Source organism: Arctopsyche grandis, chromosome 10, assembly GCF_051622035.1.
Source record: "Arctopsyche grandis isolate Sample6627 chromosome 10, ASM5162203v2, whole genome shotgun sequence".
NCBI classification, from domain to species: Eukaryota; Metazoa; Arthropoda; class Insecta; order Trichoptera; family Hydropsychidae; genus Arctopsyche; species Arctopsyche grandis.
The window spans coordinates 16,382,346-16,393,959 of record NC_135364.1 but is presented as its reverse complement, the minus strand read 5'-3'; the positions used below and the strand labels follow the sequence as shown (position 1 = coordinate 16,393,959).

Genomic DNA, 11,614 nt, shown 5'->3' with positions numbered 1-11,614 from the left:
CTCCCAAAACTTGATACAAAATTTTTCAACCTCGGCTTTACTCAAAAACGAAAAAAATGTTTCGTATTAAAAAGTATAAAGTCAAGATTTCAAACTGTTCCAAATTTTGTCACTATCAGTAATTTTAGAATAGAATAGTAATAGAAATAGCATCAGATTCTATTAATATGTATATCGTATGTAAAATTGTTTTTTCTTAAAATTTCCTTAAGTTGTCCTGGCGATTTAATTGTTAGAATAAGCACTCAATGTGGATTTTTTCAAACATTCCATATATCTAATATATAATTTCGAAAGAGACTTTGTATGTTTGTTTAGTCCGTAGAAAAAAACAAATAATATTCAAATAAATTGAAATAAAATAAAACTATTCAAATAAATTTAATAAAATGTTTACTATTAGATTGGCCATATTTAAGCGGTTTATATTAAAAATACCGAGTGAAGCCGGGTAAAAACAATAGTTATAAATATATTTTTTCAATACATCGTTAAAACAACAAACATTCACTGAAATTCAGTTGTAGATTTGTTTTCGATTACATACAATCATTGCTTCTTATTAATTTACTTTATATTTAATTGATATACATATGTATGTATCTATGTACATAACTGTAAATATGTATCTTATTATTCGATATTATAAAATGTATAGCTACAATATTTCAGCTGAAACACATTACGATTACGCACTGAGTATGACGTCATCACTTTTCATTTCTCGATGCGTAGAGTTGCCAGATTTCCCAACATTCGTGCTGGATTTCCCGTGTCAATATTCACGAGTCACAGAAATTACCCCAAGCCAGGTCAAGTAGAAGGCGTATAAATAAAATGTGTTTTAAATATCATGAAATAGAAATTGGCTGATTTAGGTTATAAAAATTATGACACAATTTATATGCAAACATTATATTTCCTTTATAGCTATAACAATAATAATTATATTATTGAGATAAACATAAAAACATCGGTTCATCAATGACACCATTACGTGCTTATCAAAATTTATACATGTATTATCATATAAAATACAATTGAAAACTCTTGGAAAAACTTTAAAAACTATTCCCAAAAAAAAAAAAAAATTACGTAAAAATCATATAACAATTTTAATTCATTAGTTTGTTAGGGTAAATGCTGTTCTTATATACATTAATATATGTATACTATATTGATTTCGCTTTTTATGCATTTTCAAAGATTTTAATACATCAATACATTGAAATTTTATGAAAATTCATATTTTCATGTTATGTTAATTATGATTAAAATTATATAAGTTGATTTGTATGTATTCGCTGGTGAATATATTTTTTTAATATCTGTAATTATAACATTATCATAAAGCTTTAAAGTGCTAATTGAATAGTATTTACCCTTTTATTTCTAAAGATTATATATGAATGTTAGATTAAACATTTATTATATCAACTATTGTCCCCATTTCAATATTCATACAGCTATAATGCTTTTTTATGTGTGAAATCAGTAGAATCAATTAGATTGAGAAATAGGAATAGTTTTCCAAAGGTTTTCAAAATTGGGCACATTATTTTGATTTTGAACTTTATTCATTCCATCGGCTGTGTCCTTAGTTGCCGATAATTTGGGGAGATTTGCAACATATCTAAAATCACATAAAGAGTAATTTATTAACTTGGTAAAGATGCTTTTTTATTATTATTATCAATGTGCATACTGTTGCAAATCTCCAGCATTACTCGTCTCGTCAACAGTACTCTTAATATTATGTGGAGAGTAACGATTGTAGAGCCCCCAAATGCTATTCATAAGTTTACTGTTATACTTCAATGGTGTCAGTTCCGTCACTGAAAATAAAAATACACACATGATTTATTGAAATTAAACAAACTGTGATTGCAATATTTGATGCTACGTTTGATGTTTTAGTAAAAGATTCAAAGTACATATGAATAAAAAATAGATAGTGCTTGATTGGAATATATATGTATATATGTATCAATTTCACCAATTTACGCTAAGCAAAACATACATTTTACTTTGTAGTATTAAAAATGCAAGACTTATATTAGAAAAGTGATTATGTTTTTGTTTTGAAACATTGTTGTATAATATATTTTTATCAAATATACATACATATAATCGCTCAAAGCAGTTATTACTTTTGTACTTTGTTCATATTTTAATTAGATCTATCTGCATTTTAATGATGCTAGTTGTCAAGGCAATATATGTATGTATATATATTTTCCGGTTTTTTTTCAACAACATTGAAAAATAAAATTATTTATTTGATTATCAGTTTACCACAAAAAAATTGTTTACCGAAATCATTATCAAGGTGAAGTTGGTTTGCAAAAAAGCACTGGAAAGTTTATCAATTTGTAAATATATCATTATACAGCATGGATACGAATTATTTTCGAACGAAAATTAATTACTTACGTTTCGTGTTAAAGTATTTCTTCGAATTGTTGCTATCACAAACACTCATCCTAGATACCGTCATAACTTTTTCTCGATTTTCTCTCAACTTTTTGGCTGCAAACATACCTTGAGGAATGGACGACATGATTTTTGATAGCTTGATGCACTCTGCAAAAATTTTAGTATATGATTTATGTATATGCACATTCACGCTGCATTGAGATTTAATATTATATTTATTTCAATACAGCTAAATTTAGTAATAGTTGATAAGTTCCTCTGTCAGTTGACTCTGTAAAGCTTAACCATTTATAGAGATGATGCACCATCATCTCTATAAATGTTCCACTCCATTGTTTAAATAGAAAGTTGTAATAAACTCAATTAATAATACCATTTTTTAGATTAAAGAAAACTACATACTACGTAGAGGCGGGGATATGGCTTAGTGTAATGTAGGTGAACTGGTAAATCGTACAAAAATTATTTCAGCAAACCGGTTTCTAAGTTTACCAGTTTTCAATCAAGTCTTTTTAGTGACAGTTGAAATTATAATCTGCAAAAACTGCATAAATACACATTTCCTCATTGCATCACTTTGTTCTATGAACTACATATGTACATATATAATTCGATTTATATGTGTTGTTTCCTTTAAATATGCTTGTTTAGTTTAAACTTTGTATTGTGAAGAAAATGACAATGGTTGACTTTATAACTATGCAGGTACATGTTTTTTCTCATCAAGGCGAATCACGATTTTCAATAGTAATAAAAGAGCATATTAAAAGTCACGATAAATTTACTCAATGTGTAAACATATTCACAATTATTGGTCACTAATACAGTTCCAATGCTCAAATTTAAAACTTGCGCAATAGAATCTTTGAATACACGTGCATCAAGCGAAGAGTGTACATATGTACATATAAAATGTAAAATAGTATATTAAACTGGAAACAATTACCTTGGCAGAGATCAGTGAAAAAGATAGATATGTCCTTGTTTTTCTTCGTTTTCAGGGAACTCTTCAAATACTTTGAGCAATGCAGGATATTTTCGTCAAAAGATATTCTATATTCCACCATTAAACTTTACGACAGCAAATTAGGAAAGGAAAATTAAAGTAAACGTTGAGATTTTCACGTAAAATACTGGACGATAGCAATTGTGCGCATTTAATTAAATTTTATTGTAAAAACGTATGGCCGTTATGTGGCAACTCAACAAGATATGGAAGTCGGAACAAGCGTTTGCAGCGGGCTGTCTATCGAGACAAGGGTCAGCTTCTCAACTGTGGCCAACTTATCTCATACATTTAATATAGCACACACACACATCTGCTTGTGTTTGTGTAAAATGTTTTTACCAAACTAACAGAGTACCTGATAAAACGCACGTATTCAAATATCATTGGACATTTTAAATACTTAAGGGTTAATTGGAATCTGAAAAACAAACTGCACGAAAAACATTATCATCTCTGACGCATATACGAATATCGCAACGAAATAACAATAAGCAAATAAACTGAAATATGTGGTTTTATTATTGTCGAGAAATACTTCTATCTGTAAAGACGGTCCCTGTGAAAAATTTAAACCATATGGTACATAAAATTCTTCTTTAAATACAACATTTTTAAGATCATATCGTTGGTATAATGGTAGAAAGCTTCAAGTCAAAAATCTTTGTTTTAAGAAAATCGAGTTTTTCGAAAATCAAGAGGTTTGAAGTTCTCTATTTTGTGACCTAAATCATTATTCATTTTTTGACTTCAAAACATCCAATTTTTGAGCTAGCGTCTTCTGTCAACATACCAACGATATATAACTCGAAAAATGACTTTTCATGTTCATCAAAATATAGAAATTTCATGTTCATCAAAATATAGCATATTGCGTTTATAAAATGTGTCGAAAAATACATGATCAATAATCTAAAATTTTAAATATATCACACACACAAACATATATATAATATTGTTATTAAGATATCAAAATTGTGTGAATTCAACGAGTATCTTTGTATGTTTTTGACCTGTATGTAGCTTCTGTGATAACCTCTTGGCGAAACTAAATTAAAATTCTAAAAGATCACATTTTTCGTTCTCATTTTACTTAACATGTATTTATCCAACTATATTTTAACCAACTTCTAGTCAATTTGTCATTAATCTTAAATAAAAAAATAAATATTATATGGTTATATCTTGCTTCAAATTTTCTTAGATTCAGTGTGGAAAATTATTAAATTTTGTTTCTGAAGTTTAACACAATGGTAGACGAAAGACAATGCATTTTTAAAATTAGTTGAATAAAATCCATGGAGGTCAATAAAATTGCCTTATCAATTGAACAACCTATTTTCTTAATCACCATACATGGCGAACTAATGCATTTATTTTTGTTTATGATGACATTAACGATTGAAATCATACTCAATTCTGTATAAGTATCGTATTGCAAATATTCCAGTAGAGATGAATTAAATTTAATTAGCATCATGGGTTGAAGTGAAACAAGCATTTGATAATACACAAAATTTATTAAAAATTATCTGATTATCCAAATTGATTTCAAAAGAGCACATCCAACAAGAAATAAATTAATGTACATTATTTAATTTTGTTTAACATTTAGGTGGATATATTAAATTTATATTAATACTATGCAGACAAATTTGTCAGCGTTTTAGAGGTAATCAGGTAATAGTCAAATACGCAAACTAACTTTTGACCATTAAGAGTTTTTATATATGTATATATATTTTTTGGTTTTTTACACAATATGAAAAAATTAAAAATACTTGTGCAGCGAAAGACTCCCATAGAATACTGTGAAAAATTTTAAACCAATAAGTTAAAAACAAAAATTCAGAGCGAATTATCAAATCAGTTGGTTACCCGTTTGTATTAAACACAAGACTAACAACAATAATCTGAAATGTGTAATATGTATTCACACAGCCTTGAATGTTTAAGGTTATTGCAGCCTCTAGGAATGGAAGCGATGTAGCAAAGAAATCTAAACACACATAATAAATCAATGCGTGGTAACACGATCTTTTTTGGTATATCAAAAAAAAATTGGTCTAATATAAATACAGTCTAATATAAGCACATTCAGTTTTGGAAATTATTGAAAGTATAAATAATTAAATAAAATTATTTTTATTTGATACTGTTTCTTATATCATTTTTATAATAAATATAAACATACATACATACATTCTTACATACATACACACACTTGTAAATGTGCACACACGTGCGTACACATTTCGACAGATGATAGTCTCAGAATATTTGAATGTAATATAACTTTCGGTAGGGGTTTGGTTTAATACGATCGAATGATCGGAGGTACTGTTTTGCATTCATTCTGATCCAATGTAGCATCAATTACGGGTCGGTACGACAGTTTCACTTCGCCGTTATTAACATTCACATTGCTTAAAGTGTGCTTGCGCCAGTGCTGTTCAATTGGTACTTTAGTCTGAAAACATAATTATAAAAAGTTTAATAAAACAGCATTAATTCAATTTAATTTCTATCGATTACATTATAATATATTTTACCTGGCCTTCGACTTTCTTTGTATAATCATACTCGTCTACTCGGAGTTTAAAATCATCACGAGCGTGAGCTCCACGGCTTTCTTTTCTCTCACGGGCACCTTCGATGATTTGTTGTGCGCATAAGAGGAGATTCTGGAGTTCAAGCGTTTCAATCAAATCTGAATTCCATATCAATGACGTATCTGATACTTTTACATCATGAATTTTCTTGTAAACTTCAGACATTTTTTTGCATCCTATAAAATATAACTAATTTAATATGTATATATTAGAATAAAATGAAACTATATTTGAAATCAAAATATTTTATTATAACCGTCTTCCAGAGTAGGAGCATCTCTGAAAACAGCAGCGTGTTCTTGCATAGTTTTTTGCATTTTGAGTCGAAGTTCAGCCGTATTGATTGAACCATTTGCATAACGTACTTTGTCAAGATTGGCAATACTTTCTTCACCTGCTTTCTGTAAAAAACAATCAACTATGGTTAATAATTCAAGTTCAATGTCACTGGGTACACAAATATGAAATTTTAATTAGTAACCTCTGCGAATGGTTGAATTTTATCTCCAGGTTTGTTTTCTTCAGCTATGGTTAGAGCACAAGCACGTCCAAATACTACTAAATCTAACAAGGAATTTGCTCCAAGTCTATTAGCTCCATGAACTGATGAACAAGCAGCTTCACCGCATGCATATAATCCGGGTACTACTTTGTCGGCACCATTTTTGTGTTCCAACACCTGTTCCATAAATATTAGTAATTATAGTGCGAGTTTTTATTAATATTATAATATAATTAAATAAATCAACAACCTGTCCTTTGTAATTTGTAGGTACTCCACCCATATTATAATGCACTGTCGGCAAAACGGGAATAGGTTCACGAGTTACATCTACACCGGCAAAGATCATAGCCGTTTCAGAAATGCCGGGCAAACGTGCATGAAGTTGTTCGGCAGGCAGATGATGCAATTGCAAATATACATGATCTTTGTGAGGTCCACATCCACGCCCTAAATTCAATTAATGAAGTGGAATTAAATCCATATACATTTATGTAAACTTCATAATTAAAGTCATATTGAAAAAATACCTTCTTTGATTTCCAAAGTCATAGCTCTTGAAACAACATCTCGTGAGGCCAAATCTTTTGCTACTGGAGCATACCGTTCCATGAAACGTTCACCTTGTGCATTGATTAAATAACCACCTTCTCCTCTACATCCCTCAGTGATCAGACAACCAGCGCCATAAATACCTATAAAATTCAAAACAATAGCCAATGTTATTTTCAATAATTATAAAATATAAGTTAATTATAATGTAAAAATATTATATGAACCAGTAGGATGAAACTGTACAAATTCCATATCTTGATTTTGCAATCCAGCTCGACTAATCATAGCTGATCCGTCACCGGTGCAAGTGTGAGCTGATGTGCACGAGAAGTAGGCTCGACCGGCTCCACCAGTAGCAAGTACAGTATTTTTAGCCAAAAACCTATAAAATAAAATAATTATTAATCGTGTTATACTTATTGTATCAAAAATTAAATCATTTTTGTACAAACCTGTGAATGGATCCATCTTCCAAGCACATAGCGATAACACCCTTGCATACACCATTTTCCATGATAAGATCCAGAGCGAAATATTCGATAAAACAATTGCAATTGTATCGAAGCGATTGACCATAAAGTGTATGCAATATCGAATGGCCAGTCCTGAAATAAACGACATTATAAGATGACTATTTGCATTGAATGATTCAAGTATGATCTTATTTTTAATAATATTACCTATCAGCTACAGCACAGCATCTATGAGCTTGTCCACCTTTGCCAAAGTTAAGTGACTGTCCACCGAAAGCTCGTTGATAAATTTTACCATCGGTAGTTCTCGAAAATGGCACACCATAGTTTTCAAGCTCAGTCACAGCCATCGGAGCTTCACGAGTCATGTAGTGAATAGCATCCTGTTAAATAATTAATATAAATAAGCAAACCAAAACGAAAAATTGTGAATGTTTATTTATTTTTTATTTACCTGATCTCCAAGCCAATCGGATCCTTTGACAGTGTCGTACATATGCCACAACCAATTGTCGCCTTCCATGTTTCCTATAATTACATTGTCATTAATACTATGTACATATTCGTACTTTATTATACTCAAATACAGTTCGTTATACACACCTAAAGCAGCATTCACACCTCCCTGAGCTGCGACAGTGTGTGATCTAGTCGGAAAAAGCTTAGTGATTAGGGCGGTTTTGAATCCAGTTTGGACCAAGCCGAAAGCTGCTCGTAAACCTGCTCCACCGGCCCCAACGACCACAGCATCAAAATCATGATCGATGACATTGTATGCATTCGATACTTCGGTGTTTACTTTTGCGTTAGCATTATTTCGTGAATCAATTTGAATGCTTCTAGTGGTGGCAAAAGGTTTTATCTGCCATAGAAAAAAACATTACAATTATTAAAACAAAATAATCATATTATTCAATATATATACATATTTATTTAATTATACATTATGAGATCCATTAAATTTTATTCATTTAAATTGACTACCTACATACATACATAAATGGATATTATAATCAATGTGTTTTATGTTTATTTTTTTAAATAAAATTTGCTATATTTTTATCGTATACTGAATTAATAAATGCTAATATTAGCTAATAATGACTAGCAATGTGTTAAGCTTATAGTGGAATTATACGTTTCTGATCCAAGAATACTACATAAACGTATAAATCCTACTAATATTAAATACACATATGCGGACGATTATTTTCTATTAGCAAAATTGTATGTGGTTAGTTTTAAATTGAAAAGTTAAAAGTTTTAAATTGAAAATTCAAAAATGAATGGTTTCAATTGCAGTTGACAGTCTATGTAATCATTATTGTCGAGGCAAGCTTTATTTCATTGTTAGAAAATTATATTTGTTGTTCGTGCAGATATGATATCAAGTTATATTATACAATCAATACAGACAAATGAAAGGGACACAGTTTCGCTCAGCAACAATTAATATAATATACAAACATTTTTACAGGTCAAACTTCACTGATTTCAATCATCAATATTTTACTACCGCCACTATAAAATAATTAACCAAGAATAATATAGAATGACACACGATTCACATATTATTACCCAATGATATTAATGACATAATTTGAAAGGGCTTTTTAGATAAATGATTTCTACATATTTTTTCTCAATTTTGATACCCAATTTGGGTTGATGTTTTATATTTTAAATGACTATTTTTACATAAACATCTACTATCTAAATTTGTTTGTTTGTCTTAAAATTTACAGTTTTGAATTTTGAGCTATCAAATTTTGTATATTATTTCATAAGCTAGAAAATTTGTATAAATTTCACTTGCATGAGTAACGCCAGGCAATTTGACTCAACTTGACATACATACATATATATCCATGTTTATTCCATGCAAATGTCTTTCATGAAAGATTGATTTTTTTCATTCATTTCGTATAGTATACAAATTTACTTGAATTTGGAAACGTTTCATACTGTTTCAATATGTAATTGGTGATAAATTTTGTATAGACATTTGGTATGAGTAATGTGACCCGTTTTGAATGGGACCGTCCCGTTTTTAGGTACCCTATCTCAAGCACAGCTTCGGGACGTCGAAATGTCCCGTTTTCAAAAAGAGAGCAACCCATGGTAACAATTTTATGCCTGCGAGGCACTAATACACCCATAGACGGGGTCTTTTCTCTTATGAATAAGCTGTGGACAAGCGAAACACAGTTGCAAGTCGCACTTCTTAAAGCAATGCTAATTACCTAAGTATATTTTAAGAAATCCTACCAAGAATTTCATTATTATTTCAAATTTGTTCCTCAGAAAAGTATAAGACCACATAAATAATTTATTTTCACGTATTCATTCCTATTCTTTTCATTAATAAATAAAAACTGTGAAAATATATGCATTTTCTTGCATAACTAAAAATTGGTAATGTCCCGTTTTGAGGAAAAAATAAATGGTCACGTTAGGCCATTGGATATCATACGATATTTTTTCGGTTTACTTTTTGTATAAGAAAAATTTATTTGCAGGTATATGAAATAACGATTTAATTTTTTATAAAAAGTCACGATCGAAATATTTATATTTTTTTTGTAATAAGATAATAAAGCTTTGTTCTTTTTTTACTCTAAAAAAAAATTTATATGATATTCTTTTTATCAATTGTCTATATCAGTGCTTCCCAAATTGGGGTCCGTAGGATTTCAAATATGTGTATTATAATTGTAAATTATAAATTTATAAATATGTGCAGGCGCAGCTCGTGCATAGGAACTGCGGCGCTGCAGCACCCCCAGAAAAGTTACAAAAATATTTTACAAACGCATTTACAACTTGTATTTAGATATATTTGACATACTCATTAATAATGATTATGTCAAATATCTAATCATTCTTATTTAAATTATATTCAAGTTGTAAATGTATACAATATGATTTTTTTGTATTTTTTCTGGGGGTGCTGCAGCGCCGCAGTTCCTATGCATGAGCCGCGCCTGAATATGTGTATTATAATTGCAATAATTACTGCCAAATAAACCTTTTAAATAGAAAAAAAAATTTTTAGGGGCTGGAAATGAATTCTTTCAGATTTAGGGGGTCGTGACATGATAGTAATTGGGAAGCACTGGTCTATATGGTTGATTACTAAAATTTTAACATGTACCCTAATAATTATAGCCCAGATATATGTAACTGAGAACTAACGAGAAAAAAATGTTACGAAATGGAAAATGGCACAAAAAAATACACAAAAATATATATTACTTTTCTAGTTGAAGAGAGGGAGGGAGAGGGAGGATGAAAATGGGGGGGTTATTCTGGAGACAAAGCATCGACACAAACATATGTTTGCCAGTGAGAGACGGCATTAGAATATTCGGAACTAGATTTGGTGATTACGTAACGCGAGCGAGGGCTGGTGGTGGAGGGTGGTGAGGAGGGTGGAGGGGTGGCGAGGAAGCGTCGAAGAAGGCTCACCGTGTTTCTGGCGAATTTGCCAGAGACGAGCTGCAGCAGACGACCCATAGCGAACCCACCACGTCGAGAACCACCACTTTACAAGTGTTGAGCTCACACCGCGAACGACAGCGTGTGACTGTTCCGAGCACACCTGACCACCTCCAGCGTTTACATAACAAATGATTATTACCACCACCACCACCACCCTCAGTGTCACCCCGTCAATTTATATCGTTTTTTAGTCGATCCCCGTTCATTTTACATCTTAGTTTATTCAAAACACGTGTAAAGGTGATCTTACGTTTCATTAAATTTATTATTGAAATCTCATTTATCGTTCGTTTATCTCGAGCGATGTAACCTTTTCAATTTCACGGCCGATCGCATGATAACTGTTGTTTTTACCGATTTTAGTATTGCCTCATTCGAGTGTTTCGTTTTAAATATTTCTATTTTCATAGGTTGGTAATTGCAGTGTTTGGGCTTGCTAACGCTGACTGTTGAGTAGGGTTGCCAACCATCCCGGATTGGCCGGGATTGTCCCGGAATTGGAATCATGGTCCCGTATCCCGGATGAATA

The 11,614-nt window shown here is 30.8% G+C and overlaps 2 protein-coding genes across 2 annotated transcripts; both read right to left on the bottom strand.

The window, feature by feature from the left end:
• Positions 1-376: 376 nt before the first annotated feature.
• Positions 377-3,757, bottom strand: LOC143918202 (uncharacterized). The gene is made up of 4 exons (XM_077439966.1): positions 3,383-3,757; positions 2,434-2,583; positions 1,706-1,835; positions 377-1,633 (listed from the first exon to the last, which is right to left on the bottom strand). The coding sequence occupies exons 1-4, from the start codon at positions 3,501-3,503 to the stop codon at positions 1,501-1,503; spliced, it is 534 nt and encodes a 177-aa protein (XP_077296092.1). The 5' UTR covers positions 3,504-3,757; the 3' UTR covers positions 377-1,500.
• A 1,813-nt stretch (positions 3,758-5,570) lies between these two features.
• SdhA (succinate dehydrogenase, subunit A (flavoprotein)) lies at positions 5,571-11,355 on the bottom strand. Its single transcript, XM_077439955.1, has 12 exons — positions 11,053-11,355; positions 8,188-8,446; positions 8,039-8,112; positions 7,792-7,967; positions 7,564-7,716; positions 7,336-7,493; positions 7,087-7,251; positions 6,807-7,006; positions 6,536-6,733; positions 6,311-6,455; positions 5,995-6,230; positions 5,571-5,912 (listed from the first exon to the last, which is right to left on the bottom strand). The coding sequence occupies exons 1-12, from the start codon at positions 11,098-11,100 to the stop codon at positions 5,757-5,759; spliced, it is 1,968 nt and encodes a 655-aa protein (XP_077296081.1). The 5' UTR covers positions 11,101-11,355; the 3' UTR covers positions 5,571-5,756.
• Between the last annotated feature and the right edge of the window lie 259 nt (positions 11,356-11,614).

Bases quoted from the DNA above. Each gene is read 5' to 3' on its own strand.
- SdhA (XM_077439955.1), bottom strand. From the start codon at position 11,100: ATGGGTCGTCTGCTGCAGCTCGTCTCTGGCAAATTCGCCAGAAACACG. The intron at 8,113-8,187 runs GTGTGTATAACG...ATGTAATTATAG, and splicing joins AGGTGTGAATGCTGCTTTAG to GAAACATGGAAGGCGACAAT. The intron at 7,494-7,563 runs GTTTGTACAAAA...TTTATTTTATAG, and splicing joins GAAGATGGATCCATTCACAG to GTTTTTGGCTAAAAATACTG.
- LOC143918202 (XM_077439966.1), bottom strand. From the start codon at position 3,503: ATGGTGGAATATAGAATATCTTTTGACGAAAATATCCTGCATTGCTCA. The intron at 2,584-3,382 runs GTAATTGTTTCC...AAATTTTTGCAG, and splicing joins TTTCACTGATCTCTGCCAAG to AGTGCATCAAGCTATCAAAA. The intron at 1,836-2,433 runs GTAAGTAATTAA...TTTTATTTTCAG, and splicing joins GAAATACTTTAACACGAAAC to TGACGGAACTGACACCATTG.